At 39.7% G+C, this 27,268-nt stretch overlaps 1 protein-coding gene across 3 annotated transcripts in view; it reads right to left on the minus strand.

Annotated features, from left to right (window-relative positions):
- The window catches only part of MBP (myelin basic protein), a 159,401-nt gene that overhangs the window by 23,266 nt on the left and 108,867 nt on the right, over positions 1 to 27,268 (minus strand). For 2 of the 3 annotated variants that reach the window (XM_075826521.1, XM_075826519.1), the window contains exon 4: positions 7,415 to 7,842. In XM_075826521.1, the coding sequence (XP_075682636.1) occupies positions 7,415 to 7,842 (428 nt within the window). The remainder of the gene's footprint in view (positions 1 to 7,414; positions 7,843 to 27,268) is intronic. The other variant, XM_075826520.1, reaches the window with a different exon arrangement.

Below are 27,268 nucleotides of genomic sequence, written 5' to 3' on the forward strand. Positions count from 1 at the left end.
CTATAAGCCTTATATTTCATTTTGTTTGCTAGCATAATAAGAAAATATATATTTTTTAATGAAAAAATTTTAATGTGCATAAATCCTCTTGGTAAATATTATTTGTCAGCAATTACAAAAACTGTATAATAGAACTATTTCATCTGTAAAACTTTTTACAAATTCATGAATATTAAAATGGTCATAATAAGGTTTATTGTGCAATTGGTGTCCTAAATGGTAGTATATCAGAAGATACTTACCTTGTTCTGATGACCATTCCTGATCACACCTTTACGGTGAGATATGTAGAAGTTTTAGTTCCTTTGGGTGATGACAGAAATGTAAAAAATGTGCGGAAAGTCCAAGCATAAATATGAGCAGGTAAATGATGTGTGTGTTAGTATACATGATCAGTAGACATGATGTGTACGCCTTCTCTCAACACTCTCTCTCATGATGTCTACCCCTTCTCTCACCCGTTGTAGGATAGAAGGGCAGTGTGGCCCTTAGCCCAGGTTTGATTTCCATTTTTTTGCTTGCAACTGTTGCGGTATCTATGGAAGGCTGTGCAGGTCACATCACCTGTCTAATATGTAGTCCATGTGCCCCACAACAGTTGCAAGGTCTATCTCTATGGTACTTACACCCCGGGAAACATTTCCTATCATGCCCAAGACTGATTGTGCCACATTGGGAATACATTGAACATGTAGATAACCAATGATCACCTTTTTTCATAGTCTAAGTTTCTTTGGTCCTTACCTTCAGTACATTATTGTAAATTAGACTAGAGAAACTTAAGACATCACCTCCAATTTTCATATTAACACAATCATTTGGCTTTATTTCTATGGAGGGGGGGGGGGGAATGAGCAGTTACCGGACATTCCTTGGTTTAGCCGTCTTAGGTGAATAAATGGTAAACTGGGTCTGCTGTTGCTTATAGAAATTGTTTCATGCAAAAAAAAACAACAACTATTGTCTATGGTCTAAGGCCACAAAGTCACATTACACAATAAAATAAACTGCTGTCAACTGCTCCAGAAACCATCATCACCAGATTACAATACCTAAAGTGGAGGTCAAGTTGTCTGTAATACTGCAACGCACTGTTGTAGAAAGATGTGAATAGTTCTCTTCCAACTTTCCTGTAAATCTAATATGTGCAACCAAATTCACGTTTCAGATATTAGTCCAGTAATAATTAATAACGAAATATGAATACATTAAGAACTAAAAAATAAAGAGGCAATTAGTAGAAATTATTTTATAATAAAGGTTTATTATAGTTTAACATTCAAAGCCAAGACATAATTATTATAAATCATAAAACACAGAATAAAATGTACATATGCAATGCTATGATTTAGAATGGGAGATTAGTACAATGTCCTTATTCATGTCGACTAATGTTACATTAGCAATTGTAGATACATACAAACACTTCACTTATACTCTATACTGATTATATAGTTATCTGCATTTGCGATTTGGAAAACACTGTACTCAAGGATATTTTACTGTACCATTAGTTTTAGGTAACATATAAAAAAAATCATAGTCTACAGTGAATATAAACTTAATATAATGCATATAAGCATAGTAATAGCTGAAACACAAAGTAAGTTAGGGTCTCCTACATAATAGAAAATCTTCAGCCTACCAGTTGCTACATCCAATTTTGCAGGACATGACAAACGAAGTAGAAAACTGATTTTCTGTACCTTCCAGGGAAGTAACTGTTTAGCACTAGGAGGATAGGAGGGGCAAACCTATAGTTTACCAAACCGATAACGTGAAGGTCAGTCCACCTATCCTGAAACTGCACTTATATATTCTAGAATTGCTAAAGAGTAACTCCCTAATATTGACTTATTATTGAATCAGGAATGTTTTAATAATGTTCCAAAGGGGAACCAAAACGTTAAATGAGGTCAGAACTGGTTGGGTGACAATTGATGGGTGTCTCTTGGTTACATGGCAAACCTTGACAATATCACAATATAAAAAAAAAAACTTTAGAAATACATAGATTCAGAAAAAAATTCAGCTGGTCATGTAGCCGAAGATCAACCAGAAATGAAAAACCCATCGTCCTCTAGTTTTTAATGCAGAACCTATTGGTAATGAGTACCTTAAAACTAGATCGGGAGATATTATCTCCGTACTTTAGGATGTGACTCAGAACATAAGTAAACTTTATATTATCATTGTAAATGGTATAAAGTACCATGTCTATGTGGTCCAGTATAAAACCATGACACAACACAGTCTGAAGAGCTTAAAGAGGCTCTGTCACCAGATTTTGCAACCCCTATCTGCTATTGCAGCAGATAGGCGCTGCAATGTAGATTACAGTAACGTTTTTATTTTTAAAAAACGAGCATTTTTGGCCAAGTTATGACCATTTTTGTAGTTATGCAAATGAGGCTTGCAAAAGTCCAAGTGGGTGTGTTTAAAAGTACAAGTCCAAGTGGGTGTGTATTATGTGCGTACATCGGGGCGTTTTTAATACTTGTACTAGCTGGGCGCTGTGAAGAGAAGTAACATCCTCTTCTCTTCAGAACGCCCAGCTTGTGACAGTGCAGACCTGTGACGTCACTCACAGGTCCTGCATCGTGACGGCCACATCGGCACCAGAGGCTACAGCTGATTCTGCAGCAGCATCAGCGTTTGCAGGTAAGATCGACTTACCTGCAAACGCTGATGCTGCTGCAGAATCAGCTGTAGCCTCTGGTGCCGATGTGGCCGACACGATGCAGGACCTGTGAGTGACGTCACAGGTCTGCACTGTCACAAGCTGGGCGTTCTGAAGAGAAGAGGATGTTACTTCTCATCAGAGCGCCCAGCTAGTGAAAGTATTAAAAACGCCCCGATGTACGCACATAATACACACCCACTTGGACTTGTACTTTTAAACACACCCACTTGGACTTTTGCAAGCCTCATTTGCATAACTACAAAAATGGTCATAACTTGGCCAAAAATGCTCGTTTTTTTAAAATAAAAACGTTACTGTAATCTACATTGCAGCGCCTATCTGCTGCAATAGCAGATAGGGGTTGCAAAATCTGGTGACAGAGCCTCTTTAAAGACGCTAGTAAAGGCTTGAGATGAATTTGGGCTATTACCCCAAGCAGGCACTTGTGTAAGCGACATGTACTTATAAATGGTTAGCTAACTTAGTTTTGTGCCCTGAGTTTATACACATAAGGATATTTAGATCCCAAAGTGGAATAAAACTACCTGAGTAATAACCAAATCCAAGTACTATCACCAGCCTATCAGCGTAGGTTCTGTTGGATCATGGGTAATATTATACATTATAACTGTCAATGTCTGCATGCAATCAGAGTGTACGACAGAGTAGATATAAATGGTTTCATAATTTGGCAAAAATTGTGAGACTGTTTCCTACTTTTGGAACAGAACAGTTTATAATACATAATGTATAACATTATTAGTACACTCGGGCATAGCATAATACACTTGTGCCTGCAGATTTGCTTTTCAGAAGCTCAGAATTACAAATTGGAGCTTTTAAAAGAAAGCACATCTTATAAGCTGTCAGTGCGCTCAAGTAAGATTGACCACTTGCATTAACAAGTGATCAAGTGATCGTCTTGTGCCGTGCATGTCCACAATAATGTTAGCGGTCTCCTACACAAGCCACAAGTAAGAATTACACGGCGCTAATGCATTGCTTTTCTTCTATCGCTACTGCTGAGTTGGAAACACTAAAGCATAAAACAAATCCGGAATATTATTTCCAGTTTTTCATTAATTTGATCTTGGCTGTAGAACACTTATTGGCAAGAACAAGCTTTTTAGCATGTACAGCAAGAAATAACATGTACGTCTGCTCACATCAGGTCATCTCTAGCACATAGAACCGTAGATATAGCATAAACAATGCACACACATGTGAAGGAGCACATCTCATTCATATACATAGTTCTATCCCTAAATACCAACCTGCTAGCCCTAGAATCCCCAGCTCGAAGTAGAAGTGTTTAATACATTACGGCAGATTCCATTGCAAACACTGGACAATTCTATATAACAAATAGGCAGCTTGTAAATGCATGTACCCGTATATATGCCCTAAACACTACGGCTTTCAGTGGAATTTACTTCATCCACTAAACTGTACAAAGCCGTGAGACACTAATGTCCTACTCTGTATCAATTTAACTATACCCAAGGTCTCCTAGTAAAGTTTTCTGATGTGGATCAATGTCAGTATAAACTGGGGGTGTTTGCCTGGAAAATAATACTAGTTAACCACAAAAACTAGGACTGTATTACAAATCTACGGTAGGAAATACATGTAGAAATCTGTTAATGGTGCGTAAAATTTTGGGTTGTTTTCTAGGGATGACTTTAAAGTGAATCTCCACCTTTTAACACAACGTCCTAGATTCTATGATGATTAATTTCTTAATATATTTTTATAGTGGTCAGAATTCTGACAGTGCTGCAAATTCTCTGCATAGTCAAAGTTAAATGACAAAATTCTGACTGCCTGCAGCAACCACCAGAGAGAGCTTACCATCATTTGTTTATACGTTGAACGCAATAATAAATCAGTATTCAGTAAGCATCAGGGCTCCCTCTAGTGGTGGTGGCAGCAGGCAGACAGAATTGTATCAACTCTAAGGCTATGCAGGGGAGTTGGAGCCCTGTATCAGAAAGTCCCGACTGCTATAAAGATATATTTAGAAGTTAGTCAGCACAGAATTTTGGATCTGTTTTGATAAAAATAAAAAAAATGGTATTCTAGTTCTGGTACAAAATATTTATCCACTGAAAAGTCTTGACACTATAGAAAAATGTTTTTTCACTCAGATCCTGTATAGCAGGTGTATGTCCTTGTGGTGACCTTGGCACAGGGCGTATTGAATAGCACTTGATTCCAAGCCTAATAATCACATTCTGACCTGCACCTTCCTCTGTACACAATCGCTTGAGTCGTCTTGTATCACTGCCCCATTGTCCTCGCACATCTTGTCTTTGATATACCTGACACTGCACATATGTCATTCTTTTCTCTATAAAAATCTGAAATTGCTCATTCACAGAAACTTTATATTCAGAAAAGGCTCAAAGAAAATCATTTTAATCATTCCCTTAAAGGTAATTTTCCTTTGGTTATGGCAATCATTGCTTTATTCTTAGGAAATTGTAGATATATTTTTAAGCAGGAATTTAGCTATTTGTTTCTTAAAAACACATGCCAGGTTATGTATTTTTCTTTTACTTGTACACCTTCATTCTAAAGAGTCATGCAATCACCTAATAGAAAGAAGTCCTCATTTAGCAAGACTTTCAATGTTTAAATAATGAAAATGCTTATTTAAGGAGCTTTAAATAGTCACTAACTTTTCAAAAAACTTTGCATAAATCAATAGTACAAGCGAATATAAGAGACTTTGTAATTTAAAGAGAAAAATGCCTCTTTCTTTGCTTAGGCTCACCCCCCACCCCTTCTCCTTATTGTCCACTCGCTCTTATTTTACTGGTAAATCAGTCTCCTCAAAACGAGATGGACTATCAGCTCACTGAGGGATCAGGTTCAGGAGCAGAGTGAGAAAGAGGCAGAGAGACACACACAAAGACACTGCTGCTGCCTCTAGTAAGTATTCTATCTCACCCCCAGTGCTAGATTCACAGCTACACTGCTCATTACTAGTGCATGATATCCTCTATGCTGCTGCGGATTCTGAGGGTTTGCTACAGAGATTGGGGAGAGGGATGTTCTCTTCTCTATGTGTGCAATGTATTGCAGACATGACAGGAGTTAGGCTCTACCAAAAGCTGAGGGAAAACTGAGAATTAAAGATAGAGCCTGAAGATGAAAACATTGATTGAAGTCATATAATAGCCAGAAATCGTGTTATTTCTCATTTACACACATATGACAACTTATTCTGAAAAGTCACCTGAAAAGGTTAGGTACACTTTATTATTTGGCTTCACATACAAAAATCATACATATTTATTAACATCAGAATGTAGTTTCTGACTATGGATTCAGATGATGCGAATGATCAATATACAAAAAAATGCTTATTACATTCAAGGAGCTAACTTTTATAATTGTAGAAATTGTAACAATTGTTTTTCACTCTATTTGAAATTTGCAGTGAGTACCATAATGTCATTAAATAGCATAAGAAACACCGTAGAATTTTGTAGCATATAGATAACCCATCAGGCTCTTTACAAAGGATTTACAGAATTTTCTATATGATCGAGAAGATTAAAATGCTGCAAATTAGCAATAACTATGAAAAAAACATTGTATAAAAGTCAGCAGCCGGAACTGTCTTTGCTGGTTTTGTTAGAGGACAGACTATGGAAGATTTATAAAACCTGATACAAAGGAACGATAAAGAAGTACCCATAGCAACCAGAGGTCCCTTTTAAAAATTAAAGAAGGAATCTGATTAGTTGCTAGGAGCAACGGCTCCACCTTTTCTTTGTACTGGTTTTGATAAATATTCCCCATTATCTTTAGCTGATGGAAATACAATCTGTCTATAAGGAACCATTAACTGTAATATCTATATGTAACTTACACTTCGGTTTGTTCATCTTGTGAAATGTTACCACAAAACTTAATACGACAAATTTTCTCTTTCTAAATAAAATATTGGTAATGAATTGGCAATAGACTCTAAAAACACAAAGGATTTTAAGATCACTTATCGAACAACATTTTGCACTGTACAAAGACGACTCGCATTCTATTCGGTGATAGTGTAAGTAGATCTACACTTATATGTAAGATACATAGATTGGTTACATTATAGCCGTTGTCATACATCAATAAATTCTCATTAATCTTTCCTACATTTACAGTAAGGTTACTAGCCATTGTTATCTGCTGTACAGTAGAGGGGGAGAAAATACTGTTTAAAACGAGTGGTGCTGAAAAAGTAGAGATTTTTATTACTGTTATTGGTATAAGTGTACTAGAAAAACAGTATTTGGGCATCTCTCTCATGGTAAGGCACTGCACCAAACTGGATGATTAAAATCAGGATTATATCTTCATTTTCTAAAACACTCTACTTATTTAAGCCCAGATCAATGATTTCTCCAATTCATGGAATATACAGAAAGCATATCGTCAGTAATTCACATTCACACGCGTCAATTTGTAGACATAGCCACATCTACAGTTACACTTGGAAACTCAATTACTAGTGCAACATCCAGTAGCTAGTACCTCATTCAATAGACAGGGTTACTTGTTAGTACCAATTGACATGTGGCACAATGTGGCAGCAGTTTTTAGTGAACGAGGCGTTAATGATTCACTATGCCTTTATGACAACATCTTAGGTATTACATAACACATTATATCCACTATGCCCCCAGTTCATTAGACTCCTGCTAATAATTTTCTCTATTCCTCAGTGCTCACCTTTCCCTTCCTAGGAACATGCCTTTCACCTCCAAAGAGCCTGCCCAGTGAGTCAAGAAGACCCGAGTCCCTGTACCGCCCGTGGGCTCCATGGCCATGCCTAGAGTGGTCCGAAGTGCTTGCTGATGCCATTTGTTTTGATCCGTGAGCACGAGACAGTTTCTGTGATGCCATCAAATCCGTTTCTGGTGAACTTGTTCCACTGTCTTCTGGGATGGTTTGAAGCTCATCTGACTCAGAGGGCCGATCTTTGAAGGTGTTGTCCTCCCTTCCAGGAGCATCTCGGGAAAAGAGGCGGACCAAATGTGGGCGAGAGGCAGCATCAGCTGGGTTGGCACCCTTCCAATCATTCTTGGGGTCTTCTGTGCTCGTGGAGTCAGTCACCGCCGTGCCCTTGGATGAGGTGCCATTGTTCTGGTTCACATCTGCTGCAAATAATAAGAGGGAGATGTGAATGCAGGGCTGTAAAAAGAAAACAATGATTCCTTCTTCTCACTATCCTGATTTAGACATTTCACACAAAGTTCTAAGAATATGTTCATGGCATTTCAGAGGGAGGAATTACAAGTGAAACTGGGGAAAATACTTCTCAAGATGTAAGATTAATTTAAAAAAAAAAAAAAAGACACATTTTGTCTTAACCTTCCCATCAGCTCCATAGATGTGGTTTATACATAACAAACTTTATCAAAACTTAGTAGCAAATAATAAAACTCCCGATAGTGACTACAACAAGTAAGTAAAATAAACCTAATCTCAGCTCATACTGCTGCCTATTGCAATAACATAGTTCAGCATCACACTTCGTATCAATAAAGATTGTCAAATATAACACCGCTACTTTCTGCTAATGTTAATGAAATAAGTTATAAGATATAGCACCAGCTTTACTCATTCCTTGTAGCAACGTTTTTGGTGTAGGTGTCCTTTAGTTACCTGATTCAATTAAAGATTTACTAAAATCCAATTGCTATACGAAGTGCTCCAATACGCATGAGACTGGCCTTGGTTAGGTAAGTATATTGTACAGTTATTGAGCCCGAATTCAGACATTTCAAAATCCTGAAAAACCCCTTTAAAAGGGAGTCTATCAGCAATTCCCCCCCCCCCCCAACCGCATAACTGGCAGGTCAGGTCTTGAGAAAAGTCACTTCCAATACCTGTATTCCATGTCCTGTTTCTTTCTAAATGCTCAAAATCCACATTGAATAATCCGCATGTCATATGCTATTTAGGCAGCTAGAGACCACCGGACCAGGAAGTGTCCTGCATCGTACTCTGTAACGCCCCCGTTTCCGTGTACACTTCCCTCCCGTAGATACAGACTGCACGGCGCAGGATTTGGATGAAGCGACTGATGATGCAGCAGATTGGAAGAGATGCCTGGCAAGTGTACAGGGGGGATGTGTGGCACCACAGAGTAAAATGCAGGACACTTTCTGGTCCGGAGAACTCTTTGTGCCCAATTAGCGTATGACGCATGGATGAATCAAGGTGGGTTTTGAGCGTTTAGAAAGAAACAAGACATGTAATACAGGTATGTGGAACTGACCAGCGGTTGGGGGGGGGGGGGGGGGAGAAACTGGTGACAGACTACGTTTCACAATCCATGCCTCTGTGTCAGTAGGACGTGGTCAAGACGGGTTTCAGCCTCTGGATGTAGGTAAAAAAAAGTTCCACTCACTGATAGAAATCAAAGATATTGAAAATGGTGAGAAATTGAACTACGGAGTGAATGAGAAAGTTGCGTAACATTTCATTATACAATGAATAAGCTTTATTTAAATAAACAATTTCAGTCTGTCAGTTTCTAGTATAGTTACTAAAGATCAACTGAGAAAAAAATGTAATTTTAAATGACCTGCGGAAAATCTCAATGATACTGAACCAATGTTAAAGAAGATTGTCTTATTGTTATAGCGGGAATATTGAAATTTCCAGGATAATATACACAGCCTCTATTAATCACTTACCGTTTCTGGAATTTGGTTAAGAAAACAATCTCTCATTAAACAAATTAAATACGATATCGCGACATGATCGCAAAACCCTTAACAGGCTGCAACTCACATCACAACCAATGGATGGCCACATATAACATAGACATCTCGTGACAGAGTATCGCAAAACCATGTTTCTTTTCAAAGCTGGTCACCTCGCGCCACAAATCTCAGGATATGTTGAGATATGAGGAAAGGTATGGAAGGGCACATCTGTATAATTACAGGGTTCTAGATATCACAGAATAGTGTGCAGTTATTATGAACATATAAATTAGACATAGTTGAATTTATCAATGCAGCAAATCGGAGTTTGCCATTTGGCACAACTTTTGGTTATATCACAATGTATTATCTGTGGTTTTGTACAGCACTGCCAATATAATCTACCTGAATATTTTAACTTAACAGTGAGATATCAGGGTGAAGAAAAACTGTTAAATTAAAAATTCAGATCTGCTACATCTGTATCACACAGTACATGACCAGGGCCTTTAGGGTAGATCAGTATCACAGCAGGCGTATTCTGTCAATTTATTGTAGTTACACACTTGCTTGTAAGGGCGAGCTTTGTTATCAGCTTCTGCATTGTTTCGGGGGGGATAACTCAATGTGAAATAATAGGCGTTTGTTACCACTGCAGGATACTGGTTGCAACTTTGTTCCTTTAGGATTAGTTCTATAATACCTTGTAACTACTTCATCCTAGAACCTCATTCAGAAGTTTATACATCTTTAAGGGAACCTTCACCTTTCATTTATATGGATTCTATACTCAACAAATGTAAAATCTAGCATCTCGAATAAATCTTTATTATATATTTTTTGTTGCCTTCTGTTACTTTTCACTTGGGTTGAGGTTATTTGTGTTGGAGGCCATGTCGCCACTCCTTGTCAAATCGTTGTAAGCCTTGATGTCAACCGTTAAACCTTCCTATAAGTCAACGGGGTTTGTCTGTTCGGTTATAAATGAAAGCCACAACGTAGATGTGAAGAAAAAGAAATCTCTTGTTCGTGCTGAAAATGGTCAATAAGCTACTGTTGATGGATCTGATAGGCCAGGTTCACTATTAACAATTTTTGTGGAAGCTACAATACACCGTCGATCCTTCCAAGCCCCACTTCAATTATATGCATTCTCATGAGTCCATGAACCTTCAGGTAACAAATTACGGGCGTTGACAGCCGCAGACAATCACCCGCATTTGCGGGCTGAGCTCCCATTATGAAGTATATAAGCACGGTTCGTAAATTACAAAAATAGGACATGTCCTATTTTTTGCGGATCCTTTTTACGGCCCGGACACCTTCCAGCAAATATACGGGAATGTGTCCGTGGGCCATAGAAATGAATGGATTCGTAATTGCGGATCAAAATTACAGTCGTGTGAATGGGGCCTTAAGAATTACTCTGTGGAGTTAGGGTATCCGTGTGAGCTGTAATTTTTAGAACACATATGGGACATACGTGAAAATATCAGTACAATTGCAGTATATCAGATTAGTCGTTTATGTGGTATTTGTATCAAACATTACCACAAAACCAGTTCTGTGTGTATACTATTTTTACAATACTATAAACTTGTACAGACATGACACCTACTGGGAGAGTAATATACTGCATACAATGACAACACCCTACCTCAAACACTAGAATACCACTCCAGAATGGATAAAATAAAATACATTGAAGAAACTGGATCTTTAGTGAGGAGTATAAAGGTGCAGCTGAAGGCCTTGCTGTGGCAGGAAATGAAATCCCATCACTGTAACACTCATTTTATTGGAACATTCGTATACCAATGTTCACCGAAGCAGAACTAATATTCCATATAGCCATCCTTATATCTCATAGCATGTTGCAAACTATTACCGTAGAATGCTGAAGAATGGCACTTTGCATTATTAGCATTGCTCTCTAAATCTTACTGTCACCAACCAACATGGTGTCTATGACCCTTCCCTCGGGTTTCAATAAACTTGTCAGATCTTACTCCCATCTATTTTTTTTTTTTAAAAAGTGTGTGCCATCTATTAGATGCCCTTCTTAACTGCTGCCCATGGGTGCTACTCTTTGCACTAACCAGTTACCCAAACTCCCATCAAAGCGGCATCCTTCTTGGCTGATCGCAACCATGAGGCTATCATGTAATGTTCTATGTTCAAGTGTTTAGATACAGCTGCGGCACCTACCGGGTTTCCTGCGGCATACTGTATAAATCTTCACAGAGCGTCCTCTCTGCATCCGTATGACTGGCAATAATTTGTATCAGTAGGTACGTTAGAAAGAGCTCACGGTAAATACAGGAAACACGGAGGTAGACCGGATGCTTTGTGCTCGGAGATCAGAAGGATCAGTGACTGCAGCTTACTTCATTAATGCGAAGTAAGTTCTGCCTGTTTATACACTTTATCTGAAAAAAATGTGGGGAAAAGCTCCAAACTAGTGGCAAATGCTCTTTCTTTAGGCGACTCTACTCCTTTTATTTCATTTGTCAAGAAATAGGAAGATACCTGTTTATTGCAATTCATTACCGGGGGGTAGCTGCAGGGGGCGCAGAGGTAACAGTTGCACCCAGGCCCTGGTGCCGGAGAGAGCCCAAAGGGCAGTTGAGAAGATTGAGCAGTATTATAAATGCATAGTACTGGGGGGTGGGCTCTGTTACAGATTGTATATCGTGGCCCAGGAGCTTTAAGCTAAGCCTCCGAGTCAGTATATACAGAGAATGATCCAGTTATCTCCATTGTCTTGTTCACTTAGAACATGTTTCTTAGCAGGTTTGTCTGTCTCATCTGTAAACCCCAAACCAAGTGTTGACCCGGATGTAGTACTCAAGAAGAAAAAAAAGTTTGCCAACTTCTGAAATAGAGGGATTTATATCACTCGGCTGGTATTCTACTACTGAACCAAGGGCAACCATGAGGAATGTGATTCTCCCCCATCTGTTCTTCTTAGTTAATGTTAATGCAGTTCCCTAATATCTTATATAAAGTGCTGGAGTCCAGACTATGTAAAATGTAGGCATAAAGCTGATCCAAGTATAAATCTATACACTGCCTTGGAGCAATATGGAAAAAACAACTAGTGTATTACAAAAAGGAACACTGCCCCTTGCATATTAAAACCGTATAACAGACTCTCTTTGTCAGCTAAAAATAGCTGAATGCGTTAATACAAAGAATATTTATGCCACAAGGGAATTTATATTCTCGAAGGAACACAAACCAGTTGACTGCTGTTACCGCTCCCAAAATGTGTGTGTATATATATATATATAGATAGTTATATTTCTAGTAATTACAATACAGCTCCATTATTATTATTATTTTATGATTACTACTACTATGCATCAAGTACTAGCTTGTGGAGCCCATTTTCTTTAATAACTAATGCCTACTAGGGAAAATAGACGTCTTGGTGGGGGGTGTCCGATTGCCGTGGAGGCTCTGTTCTGAAAGGCAATGTCTCTAATGAGGCATCCCCTTTAAAATTAAGTTCTAATCACTTGCATCCAAGGACATGTATATTTGAATGCACGTAGAGTCAGCAAACTATGTAGAGATATATAAATGTAGATTAATATAGACGTGATACCCACAATAAAATCACGCACCTTTATATCTCTGGCATGCAATCAGAGAATTGGAAAAAATTAGAACAAAAGTTTGTGTTATAAAGTTAACTAAGCATTTATATATATCAAGTAGTTTAGAACCCCTTTAAGTAATAAGCATGTTAATGGAGCTCAGACACTCGGCTGGAGCCAGTGCTAAGTGCGGCGTTTTAACATTAATTTTATTCATCTTCTACTACCCCTTGGAGGACCGCTCCGCTCCCCATGGTTCACAAAGTACAAAGACATTCTACAGTATTTCTCCATTATACCGTGCCCTTTTGCTATATTGTTACCAGTGACAGTTCTAATAAGGAACATGATGATAAGCAGCTGGTGACTGCCTAAATGTGTCATTCATACCGCAAGTCCTACTTACAGATTAATATGGAAAGATTAATCAGATATCACGCCATGGAGACACTTTACCACTGAATCAGGGCAATGTATTTCCCCAGTAGAGTATATTAAAGGGTAAGGATTGATATGTGTATACTGCATTTCTCTCAATGGTATAAATTATACTGCACATCACCTTTATGAAATATGAATGTAAAGCCAAATATATTCATAGAACTAATGGGATAGAGTACAGGCGTTATAACTGAACAGGTAAACCGAAAATGATATCAGACTGCAATATGGTGGGACAGGAAAATGATCAAATCTTACTGTATGAAATACTATGAGATCTAAATGGACTTTATTGCTTTAGAGGAGACATGAGATAATATTTTACTGCTTAGCGAAAGGTGACGGTTTACGAGTGGCAGGTATGTCATTTATGTGTATGAAGTCCCGCTATAGTGCACATGTACTGCTAATGCAAATATAATCTCCATTAAATTATGTCTTAATGGGAAGCGGTCAGCAGTTTTGAGGCCTCATTTTAAACATAGCTTTTTTTCGGTCATGCAAGTTTAATGTCCGAGAAACCAACGTTTGCTTCCTCCAGCGCAGCGGTCGCAAGTGCCACCCTTGGCTGTGAGTGACGACTCTAGCGGCCAATCAAAAGACTTCTAGAGTCGTCGTTTAGAGCAGAGGGAATGGCTTGCAGCACTTGTACATCAAATTCCACCTTAGTGGCACTTGCAATTGGCGTGCCGGGGAATTAGACAAAAGGTACGTTTACAATGCCCTCCCCCCTCCCCTTTATTTTTCTGTCCACAGTTTTGAAACCAGAAAACTGCTGACAGATTCCCTTCAAGAGCTGAGGCCTAACCACTTATAAACATTGAATTCTATTGTCATCTCTCCATTATGTTCTAGGAATCTAGTTAGGGACAAAACTTCCTCATCCACGAATTAGACAAAATGTTAGACGTCACTATGAGCTATGTTTCTATAGCAGTTTCTACTGGGTTTGACCATATGATAAATGATGGAAAAATGTTAGTATATTCTTTAACAGAAGTAGACAAATGTTTTGAGTAAGGGATCTACTTTTTGGGGAGCCTGAGTTAGGTAATCTACCAGAGGACCAGAGACAAGCACATTTGGCACATGGATGATGTTGCTGGAGGATTCCGAGTCAATTCCACAGCAAAATATTGTTGCGGATATCAAAACTTTTACATTGAAAAGGGAGAAATCGGCAGTGAACATCCAGAACAGAATGAACATGCTACAGATTGAAAATCTGTTCTGACTTTCATCAGGAAAATGTTCAGCAGCATGTGGATGAGATTTGTTTAAATCTCATCCACATGGCTGGGACTGCACAGAAAACCCACAGCATTTCCATCTTGTGCGAATCTAGCCTAATAGTTTTAGATAGAAGCCAAAGTTTGTTACATATAGCACTTGCTCCAGAGCCATGACTTCTTTATACGTGACCATGCTGAGGCCCTGTCGTAGGCCCAATGCACACGGCCGTGCCAGTAATCACGGGCTACAATTGCGGGCACGGCCGGCCGCCGACAAATACAAAGTATGGGAGCACGGTCCATAAAGAGCAAAAGATAGGACATGTCCTATAGTTTGCGGTACACTTCTATGGCCCGGACGCCTCCCTGTAAATGAACGGGAAGGTGTCCGTGGACAATAGAAGTTAATGGGTCCGTAATTGCAGACCATAATTGCGGTGCACAATTACGGACAATTTTTACGGTCGTGTGCATGGGGCCTTAGGCCTCATGCACACGACTTTAGTGGTGTGCACGACAGTGATTTTCACGGGCTGCCCACAAATCGCGGGCCGTGCACATGGCCGCGTGCATTAATTTCTATGAGCCTGGACCACAGAACACGGCCGTAATAAGACATGTTCTATCTTTTGCGGTCCAGGCTCCTGGGCAATGCACGGACCGTGGAAACCACGGTTGTGTGCATGGGCCCATAGAAATGAATGGGACCGCAATTCACCTGCAGATTTGCGGGTGAATTGCGGCCGCAAAAGCACGTTTGTGTGCATGGGGCCTTAGATACGGATATACGGGAGCGGTATCCGCAAATACGGTCCGTAGTGCATGCGTATATACGCATCCGTAAAAAAGAAAACCACAAATGATGTGCAACACCTGGCGTCACCTAGCAACACTTCCGTAATTGCGGACGGCTATGGGTACACATCCATAGCCGTCCATAATTACGGAAGCGCCCATAAACTTCTATGGGGAGTCCATGCCGTAATTACAGACAAGAATAGGACATGTTCTATATTTTATGGATCACTTCTCCGGAACGGACACCGATCTGTAAAAATACAGTAAGGCGTCGTAGCCCATAGAAATGAATTGGTCCATAATTACGGATGAAAAATACGGTCGTGTACATGGGGCCTAAGAGTATATATAAGTTGTCAGGCAGTGTGTGTGAGACCCACACCAGCTAAAAGTACTGATTAAAGGGAATGTGTCGCAAATTATTATAATTTTTAGTAAGTTACTTATCTTTATTATATTTTTTACGTTTTTTTGCTGTATTCTTTTTTCTTCCACAAGGTGGAAAGTATTAAAAATTAAATAATAATTTGACATGTTTTCCTATGTTGGCCACCAGAGGAAGCACTTCCCAGAATTACAGCAAGGTGAATCAGGCAGAATCAGCCTGACTTACAGCTGATGTAAATGTGGGAGGGAGACTCACCCCCTTCCTATTTTTGGCTACAAGCCAGGAAAAGGTGTCTTCAAATTGCTAAGCATTGCCCAGCTCCCATTTCTGAAGAGATTGTACAAAGCAGCTGGCAGAACCTCTAGAACACACAAAAAGGCTGAGAATGATGAAAGTCAAGAGGGAAGACCTGTGGTGAATGACGTATCAGTTGACGGGTTCACACGGCGTGTTTTTGACGCAGTTTTTGGTGCATTTTACGTGCCAAAAAACACGTCAAATGCTTGATTAAGCTTTCCATTTACATCAATGGGAAAGCGCGCCGTTAGTACATACAACACAATTTTATACGCGATCGTTTTTAAAAAATGCGTTGCGGAAAAAAGAAGCATCTTTCCAAATATTTGGCACGTAAAGCGCGCCAAATGTTATAGTTAATAGGTGTCCTAATCACGTGGCAAAAACTTGCAAAAAGCACACACAAAATGCGTAAAAAAACACGTGAAAAACGCCTGTATTTTAAAAGGCGCTTCCCCAGAAACGCTGGTGTATTTTACACGGCTACAGGTCGTTTTGTTTTTTTTGAGCGGCGTGTGAACATGCCCTGAGGGAATTGTTTTTCATTGGCGTCTAGTTTATATTGCGGTGCAGGGAGAAGACAGAAGTCGCTGTAGGTGAGAAGATTTATATTTTTTATATTACTAACTTTATTTTTTTATTTTGCATGTTCTGCTCGACCGTTTGGACTGCATCGTAGATATGCTGGACTACTTTGGTGATCTACGTTTTTTAAAAAAAAAAAGCTAAGTCCTTATACGACTCATTTCATGAGCATTTCACTAGAAAAGGGTTGTGACAGACACACTGAAACTTAGGGTATGTGCACCCGATAGCTACCTTTTACGTCTGAAATGATAGACTGTTTTCAGGAGAAAACAGCTGCCTCGTTTCAGACGTAAATGCTCCTCGCATTTTGCGAGGCGTCATTGACGCCCGTAATCCTGAGCTGTTCTTCATTGAATTCAATGAAAAACGGCTCAAATTACATTTCAAAGAAGTGTCCTGCACTTCTTTGACGAGGCAGTCATTTTACGCGTCGTCGTTTGACAGCTGTAAAACGACGACGCGTAAATGACAGGTCGTCCGCACAGTACGTCGGCAAACCTATTCAAATGAATGGGTAGATGTTTGCCGACGTATTGTAGCCCTATTTTCAGACGTAAATCGAGGCATAATACGCCTCGTTTACGTCTGAAAATAGGTTGTGTGAACCCAGCCTTAAGACTATAAGTATGCAGTTTCTCACTTCTGTGTTGAAGCCGACAGCAGGACAGGCTGGCTGCCTAATATCGAGATCAACTGGTCCCCGCTCTAAGGGTATGTTCACACGGCTTATTTACGGACGTAATTCGGGGCGTTTTACGCCTCGATTTGCGTCCGAAAATGCGGCTCGATAGCGTTGGCAAACATCTGCCCATTCATTAGAATGGGTCTTACGATGTTCTGTGTACATGGTCATTTTTTTTACGCCCCGCTGTCAAAAGGCGGGGCGTAGAAAAGACGCCCGCGTCAAAGAAGAGCCTGTCACTTCTTCAGACGTAAATGGAGCCGTTTTCCATGGACTCCATGGAAAACCAGCTCCATTTAACGTCCGCAATGAACGCAGCAAAAAGCGCCTCAACATGCCATTACGGCTGAAATTACGGTGCTGTTTTCTCCTGAAAACAGCCCCGTAATTTCAGCCGTTACGGACGCTGCCGTGTGAACTACTGCCAGATCACAACCTACTATTTGCCCTATAACATGCAAAAATATTAACTTTGTAAATGTATGCTTAACAATAGATTAACTACTATCTAGATCTGTACCGTTCACTGAAATCAGTAGAAGAACTAGTATAATGTCATATATTTTATTAGATAATTATTATCTGTTACTATAGAACACAATCTAAGAGCAAAAAAGACAAACAACATAAAAGTTAAATATTTCAACATTAAACATTGTTATTCAAGCAAAACATTTAAGGGACCCTGAAGAAACACAACTTTAAAATACAGCAGCAACCGTGATTCACTAGTACATGGCCATGCAAAATTCAGGAAGCCACCCGTGAAGCAAAGGAATATGTGTAAAAAAAAAACAACCAAAATAAAACAATTTGAATTTAAAAACATCATAAATAATGGATGGGAAAAGTTATAGCATGTTAACTATCCAGACCTTGCCTTCTCCACAAGCATAACAGGAATGTTACCACACGTGAAATATCAAAGTCACTGCTGAAAGGTTGTTATATTGTAATGCGCACACATCTTGGAAACTCATGAAATATTCAAGTAAAACTTCTTTTGCCACCTTGCATATTACAGCTTTTTGGCTTTCATCTACAGAGTCAGGTGGGCTCGACTAGCTTGTAGACTTTCCATAAAGGATCAAATACCTGGAATATCAAATTGAATAATACACTGTGTTGTCATGAAATATGATCGTGTTTCTAGCACCAATAATATTATAACTGATCAGTTTGATTTATTTACATTGTTAGGAAAATGTATTGGATTTAAAAATATTATGTTTGGCTCAACTTGAGTGCGTGTTTGTCTAAGCCGCAAGTCTTTTGTTCATATTTGATATTCATTTTGTTAAGTCCATGGTGGCTGCACGAAGGTTGTAAATGACTTTGTTCACAACAATGAATGGATCAGCTGTCTAAGCTTTCGCTCCAGGGTGCAGCCCACAGATCTGAGAGAGTGTGGGTCCAATCCTATAGCAAACCCTTCCTATTGTTATAAAGACTTCTGGTTATGCCTGCCGATGCCTAGGACGAGAAAGGAACTAGCCGAAAACAAAAAGGTCCATGGTTTACTAGTGGTGGGATTTGCTATGACAGAAATTCTAAAGCTATGAGAGGAATGTGGCTGCGCTCCAAACAGCCTGCAGATTTTCTTTTTCCAATTGTTAAATAAATGGATTCTGTCAGCCCACCCAAAACAAAATGAAAATGTTTCTTTGTTTTCCTAAACCATACATATTTTCTGGGACACAAGTCAAGAGGAAGACTGGAGAATCTGCACACTATTCTGTTTCAATACTTGCACTGCAAAAGCTACACTCAATAAACCACTGGGATACAGGAGATTTAACCCTTTGCCCATAGTTAAAGTCTAAGTACAATTTTGAAAACTTATTTTTTTTTAAATAAAGCAGTGTGTCTAGTGCAACTTTGTAATTACTTTTTCTTAAAAATTATTTTTACTTTCTCAGATACAGCTGCTTTGTATCCTGTATACAGAGCAGCTGTATCTTGCGCTGAGACCTGAATCCGTCACATCAGCGGGACTGACGGGTTCTGTGACAGCAGGTCCAGTGTGTCTGACATGCAGAATCAAACTGTTATGCATCACATCTAAGATTTGAACTTAGATGTGATCGATACAGCTCGATCCTGTGAGTCAGAGACATGCAGGACCCGCTGTCACTGAACCCGTCAGTCCCGCTGATCTGACGGATTCAGGTCTCAGCACAAGATACAGCTGCTCTGTATACAGGATACAAAGCAGCTGTATCTGAGAAAGTAAAAAATATTTTTAAGAAAAAGTAATTACAAAGTTGCACCAAACACACTGATACACTGTAAAATGTTAAAAAAGAAAATTATTTTCAAAGGCGCACATAGCCTTTAATTTCTTTACCTCAACTATTGTTACACCAAAACTACTTAGGACATGTGCAAAGCTATGGGTGAAATCCATGACAAATTGGGGAAAAAAAATCCATGATAGTATGTTGCAGCTTTGAAAAAAAAAATGTTTCTGCATGTGTATGGCACTATTTTAAAACTCATTTTAATACACTGTACTTTAGTTAAGTTCACATCGAAAATATGCAGCAAATCTGCTGCGTGGGCACAAAGCCTTAACTATCCTATTGAGCTACTTAAGGGGATTTCTAAGAAGCAAGTCGATCCACTTAGGCTATACTCACACTGTGTTTGCAGTATATATTTGGCATATGCGGCGAGAAAATCTCCCATCGTATACTTCGAACATATAGCCAAAACATATATAACTGTATGGCAAATAGTTGAAGATGTTGCCCATAGACTCTTAATGCAAAAAAAAAATCCTGTATACGGCATGGGATTTTGCAGGATGACTCGGTTTTGAAAAGCGAACGTGACTACGCTTTTCAATAAAGCTAAAAAGGGTATGCCAACTCATTTTGCATACGTCAGATCCATAGGCGTCTATGGACACATTTGGCGTATAAGTCAGTAGCATTTCTCGGCATATGCGCTGAATATACACTGAAAACACAACGTGATTAAACCATAATTACAAAAGAATATATAGTTTGTTACTCTATGTGTCAATGTTAACTTCTTTACACTACATCACCAGAGCCAGGAGACATGATGCGTTATGGTATGTTTTACATACTAAATACCACTAAAATGGTAATTTTCCCTTTACAAGACAAACCAAGTGGGCTATACTAGCACTCAATCGTGGCTAACATAACTGCAACAAAAAGACAATGGAAATGTAATTACTTTGGCAACATTTTGAGACATTCATATATAGACCAGGGCTGCATCTACCAATCACAGTGCAGCTTTCACTTTTCCAGAGCAGTTTTAGGCTGGATTCACACGAGCACATTACGTCCGTAATGGACGGACGTATTTCGGCCGCAAGTCCCGGACTGAACACAGTGCAGGGAGCCGGGCTCCTAGCATCATACTTATGTACGACGCTAGGAGTCCCTGCCTCGCTGCCGGACAACTGTCCCGTACTGTAATCATGTTTTCAGTACGGGACAGTAGTTCCACGGAGAGGCAGGGACTCCTAGCATCGTACATAACTATGATGCTAGGAGCCCGGCTCCCTGCACTGTGTTCGGTCCGGGACTTGCGGCCGAAATACGTCCGTCCATTACGGACATAATGTGCTCGTGTGAATCCAGCCTAAGGCTGTGTTCACACTGAGTTTTTTGCAGGAGGAAAATTCCTCCTGCAAAAACTGCTCCAGACGGTTTTTGCACAGTGGTTTGACAAAAACTCGTCAAAACACTCGTCGAGGCGTTTTTTTCCTCTTTCTGACTGATTGAAATGGGGTTTTGGAGGCGGAAACCGCCTCAAGATGGGTCATGACGCTTCTTTTTACCGCGACAGTTTTTTTACTCGCGGTAGAAAAACTCGTCCAACTCCCATTGAAATCAATGGGAGGCATTGTCGGGCGGTTTTTGAGGAGTTTTGCGGCGCAGTTTCCGCGTCAAAAAACTCAGTGTGAACAGGGCCTAAGAAATGGTAGCTTAGCTCAGATTGGTTGCTATAGGCAACAAAGCTGATTTTTTAGCAAGACAGTACTGAGGCCCAAATTGTTATTTTATTGGCCAGTACAACAGTGTCCTGATTTATTAAGAGGCAATAATATCACTGTTACTCTAAAGCTTCTATTACTTTTTATCTGATTCGGACATGCAGTTCCTATCAGACTGGCAATATGTTTTTTTGCTTTATACTTTTTTCATCCAGGCACATCACCACACATACAGTTAGAGCTGTGCCTGGTACTGCTCCTCTGCCCCGTTCACTTGAATGGGTTGAGCTGCACCAGGCACGTTTCGACACCTGTTTCAGCGGCCCTTTTGTTATGCTGATTGGGGAGAATCCCAGGGGTCAGACCCCCATCAATCATACATTGATGCGCTATCCTAAGGACAGACCATCATTTTAAAGTCCCAGACAATCTCTTTAAGAGTTGATGAATTACATTAGAACACCAGAGCCATGTACAGGTTTATGTTTTTTATGGAGTGCTCTAAAGAAACATAAAACTGGAAGCTATCTAGACAAACCATTCCAATTTAAAGTGATGCCTAAGTGCAGCAAGAACAGGAAATAATCAAATAAACTTGAGCAACATCCATTTTACTTTTAAATGTGCTCTTCTGGATCCTTGCTCTGTGAAGAATATAACCCAATTATTTCAGTAAAGACTCTCTATCCTTCACAAATAAAGAAATAAAGCCTATAAACACCTAAAACAGTTGAAATGCACAAATGGACAGGAAGCACAAGTAAAAGTCCATTTTTCAGAATTGCTGCTGCCATCTGACAAGCGTCTGACAATGTCAAATAATCAGTTTAGATTTGTTCAAGGAAGTGAGACAATATTGTTTTGAAACGCAGGAAAGTGATAATAGTTCTGTTTTATGACTTTGTAGCTCTTAGGGCCAGTTCACACAGAGAAACCACGTCGGAATCTGCACCAAAAACTGCAGAAATCGCACTCCATTGATTTCAATGCGAGACCGAGAATTTTTTTTTCCCTGGCCGGCTTTCGGCCGCTCGCAAGAAAAAATAGCGTCATGTCCCTGCCACAGTTTCAGCCCCTGACCTCCCATTAAATCAATGGGAGGAAGAAAAAACGCAAGTAGCTTGTTCCTAGCATTCTTCGCAGTGTTTTCAGCCCACAGTCCTTGCATTAGCTTCAATGGCCGCGGGCAAAAAACGCAGCGAAAAACATGAAAAATAATTGCAGGCAATTTAAAATCTGCATCAAAATTCCTTAAGGAAATCTGAGGCAGAGTTTTTCTGCTTGCAAAAAAACCTCTGTGTGAACAGGGCCTAAAATTGAACATGAAGATTAAAGTGTAACTAAACTTTCAACAAATTTCTGACATGTCATAGTGACATGTCAGAAGTTTTGATCAGTGAGGGGTCCGAGCACTAAGACCCCCACCGATCGCTAGAACGAAGGAGCAGAAGTACTTGGTGAGAGCTGAGCCGCTTGGTTTTTGATCGGCTTTTCTCGGAAAGCCGATGTAGCAGATCAGAAACTAAGCAGCTTAGCGCTCACCCGATCGCTTCTGCCGCTTCAGTTTAGCGATTGGTGGGGGTCTCAGTGCTCGGATCCGCACCGATCAAATCTTCTGACATGTCACTATGACATGTCAGAAGTTTGTTGAAGGTTTAGTTACACTTTAAAAGTTACTACGTTGATATAAGAGAATATGAGTTTTTTGGTAAAGCATCTTTGCTTCCAAGTAATACAGCTGAACATGTGCTTATGAATGTTCCTTTTCATTCCCACTATGTAAGGCCTGCAACAGGGAGATAGACAAAAAATTATGCAAGTAAAAAATGAAACAGTTTCCACTAACAACCAATCAGATTTCAGCTCTCATTTTCTTTGGCAAATTAAAGTAGCAACCTGATTGGTTACAATATGTCACTGTTCTCTTGCACTAATTGATATAAATCTCCCCATTTTGCATTGTGTCGGACCTGCCCGCCTTGCTCCAATGAGCCGATCACTGGTTACCTATAAAGTCATTAAATGGCATGGTGACGACTAATCACACTAAACAGAGGAGGCTTAATATAGCAAAAGTAGCATTTAGGTTTGGGCTTTGGCTTCTCTCTGCCATCTTAGTAGGATTGACAGGTCTTTCCCTTTAAACAAATAGGGCGAGGCCTGTCTTGAAGCTGAGCCGGCGCATGGAGAAGCTGCCTGGTAAACACTTTTCCCCGAGCCCGAAATTTATCAAAACTATAATTTCTATCAAGCGCTTCTGAGTAAAACATAGCTTACTGTTATCAGGGCCATGTTGTTATATCATGCCACACGCAGTTAGGGCAGCAAGAACATGCTGACAACACTGCTGGAATATATCTAGCCATTATTTGCAATCTGTGTAGTAAAAGGATATACACCCTTGCTCCTGCCCAAGAAAAATATTCTGCATTCACTTGGATATCACCACCACAAAGTTGAAATATCTGAAACCTGAGGTAAAGACAACAAACTAGTTCCTTGTATACTATATAGAAAGACAGGCTATTTACACAACAGGTTTATCACAGATTCCACACTGAAAAATAAGGCATCGACTGGTTTCATAGAGGATCACTGAAATCAGGTCATCAGATACTTTAATGCATTCAGCCGGAAGAATGGAAACTGTTATGGAATATTCTAGAGTTCCGTTGTAATCTACTACTAGACCACACTATTGCGGTTTTGTCCTTACACAGCTACTGTTACATTACATTTCTCTTACAAGAACTGACTAATACAGAGTTAAATTAGCTTGTTCATAAGAAATTACATACGTCTTCCATCAATCTTTTACAGAACGGGCATAACATGTTAGTGAGATGTAATTTGGCTATGGCATGGCTCTTTGTATTAATGCCCCCTAGGGCCCACATTTTTCTACTGTACAGTGCTACATAATCAGGGGCTTGCACAGCCTGAACTCCCGGCAAGTAGGGGCTGTCTAAATTCCGGTAATTGCCATAATTTTGGATAAACTGAAGTCCGTTTTTTTCCCTGTAGCCTTTTGTAGGCACGCCAACATGCCGGTTTTAACCCTACACAAATTGCTCCAAAACTTCCAAATACTGCGGGTAATCATATGGATTTTCTTTCTTTAACATCAGTAAATCATAGTAAGTATTGGGAAATGGAATAGTAATTTCTTTCAAAAGGAATTTCCAGGGTGAACCATTTTGCTTTAAAGGCAGGCTGTCAAAAGCTCTGGTTGTGCAAATAGATTTTTTCTTTTATTAAATGAGAATGCAAACAATTAGTATGATGGTTTAGAACACAGAAAGATGTACAAAAATGTGAATTAGTATAGAAAAATATTCTCTAGAACTTGCTAAACATTGACATTTTTGAATAACATATGTACACAGATTAATGGGCCTATTAGGGCATAGGAACATCATAAAGGGGGGTCCCCCACTCAAGGCCCAACTCTATTAGCCAAGACTGAGAGCCGATATCAAAGATTGTCTCTTGTTCTGGAAGATCCGGCATGTCCATGTATTACATAGTTGGCCTTTCATTTGAATGGAAGGGCATATGATTTCCTCTGCAGCAGCCAGCTGCAGCTTCCTCCAAAAAGAATAGCTGATCGCCGGGGGTTTCTTAAGCCAGACCAGTGGCGATCAGCTTATTGCCAGACAAGGTTTAATATAAAAACTGGTTGTCTTAATTAGACAATGACTTAAAAAAGGGGTTACTGGGTTTTCTAATTGATAGCCTATCCTTAGGATAGGCCATCGATATTAGATAGATGGGGGTTCGAATCTTGACACCCCCGCCGTTCAGCTGTTTGAAGGGGCCACAGCGCTTGTACAAGCACTGCAGCCTTTACATTGTTTACATGGTTCTCCCTCCCTTTTGTACTTGCACGCGCCGTAACATGTGTACTGGTTGTGCAAAGTATTGCACCACTGTCCCATTCAGGGAAGAGTGCTTCACCATTCGTATGAGTGCCGCGGCCACTTCAAGCAGCTAATCGGTGGGGGTGCCAAGAGTCGGACCCCCACGATCCAATATTGATAGCCTATGAAAAGGATAGCCAATTAATTTTAAAAACCCAGATGACCCCTTTAATCTCCGCGTTTGGCTAACATTCATTGGCTCTATCAGCAAATCTAATCTATCCTAGTAGTAGGACACACACACACACACACACACACACACACACACAATATTTTTACCGAATTGGAAGATCAGGGCATTTACACGGTGCTAATGAACGCTTTTTGGCACTCAAAAACTCTAGTCATAGCTCAAATTAGATTTTACAAGTTCATGGAAAAGGGAGTTATTGGCTTCCAACTGCATGTACCAGAGCAAAAAAAGATATTTCACAATTAGTCATTGTCTATGAGCTACATGGCTTTGTATCGCTAGCTTTTGTAATATAAAAATAGGGAGGAGTGCTGAACCATTCGTAGGAGTGCCGCAGCCACTTCAAACAGCTGATCGGTGGGGGTGCCAAGAGTCGGACCCCCACCCATCTAATAATCTAATCAGAGCTCAAATTAGTCATTAGTCATAGTCATTGTCTACAAGCTACATGGCTTTGTATGGCCAGCTTTTGTAATATATCTTCTTTACTTTTTGTGCTCTTTGTACTAATTTTTAGTTTATTATTTTCACTAGGCAATTTGAACAAATTTGTTGCCAACGGCAAACCATCAAAAACCTGCTGTTCACAGTTCTGCCATTCATCTAGGTCTGAATTTAGTAATATAACTGTAGGAAATAGAAAGCCCATAACTGCACATAAAAATGCAGCGCTAAATATGTTATTTAAGAATTACACAGCATAAGTTGTGTATGGTATTGCAGCAAAGCTTCATTTAAAGCAACAGAGCTGAGCTGCAATACCACACACAACCTGTGGACAGCTGTGGTGCTGTTTTTGGAAGAATGCAGCCATGTTTTTCCAATTCTGTACAACCTCTTTAAGCTGTGTTCCCATGTTGTGGTCAATTTGTATTTTTTTCCTATAATTTTTGTAAAATTGCACTATTTTGCTGGGATTTTAGAAAACTACGACTAAAAAAAAGCGAATTAACTGCAAGGTGGGAACTCAGCCTTAAGTTTCAGGAGACGTGCCCGCACTCGTAGCTCCAAAAATTTTTTTTAACTGCCAGTGAGACCTGAGAAAGGGAAGGTGCAGGACTCTTTGGGTGACCAGGTGGCAGAGAAATGAGTCTCAATAGTGTGAATGTGGCTACTAATGGTATCCGTAAGACAATAATTTGCTGTGCCTGAAACAGAAGTAAAAGCCTGAAGCATCAATAGCTGAGCTTACAAGTGAAAAATAAATAAAACACTGGCCGGAGAAGTTATTCAGGTAGCATTTGGTATGCCAGCACATGTGCGAATATATAGGAAGAGTATCTGAAGCTTGTAAATAAGCTTATAGCCTGCCTTATCACACTTCAGCAGTGTGGAAGCTATAAAGAGAGGACAAGCTAATTCAGACAACTCAGTGGGTGCTTTTCAGGGCTAGTTATATTTGGAAGCCAGCAGAAGCTTTGAGCACAAACTGTGATTTGAGCAAATAAAAACATATTGATGCGCAGTCACATGTTGTGGACAGAGGACATGTTGCCTTTGTGGTCGAGAAAGAACATAAGTTGCACTATACGCTGTACATGAAGCAGCTCTATACAGCAGAGTAATGTTCTCTACGCAGCAGTTTGATATAGAATGATTTAAAATTAAGGCCAAACAACAACAAACTATTCTACGTACATTAAAATACCACATGATGTCAACTCAGCTCTGCTACATACGTAGGTCTCATTCCTTTCATTATATTAAAGTTGGCTAAACCCACCAATTTCAATGGGATCAGATAACAATATC

Source organism: Rhinoderma darwinii, chromosome 5 (assembly GCF_050947455.1).
Source record: "Rhinoderma darwinii isolate aRhiDar2 chromosome 5, aRhiDar2.hap1, whole genome shotgun sequence".
NCBI classification, from domain to species: Eukaryota; Metazoa; Chordata; class Amphibia; order Anura; family Rhinodermatidae; genus Rhinoderma; species Rhinoderma darwinii.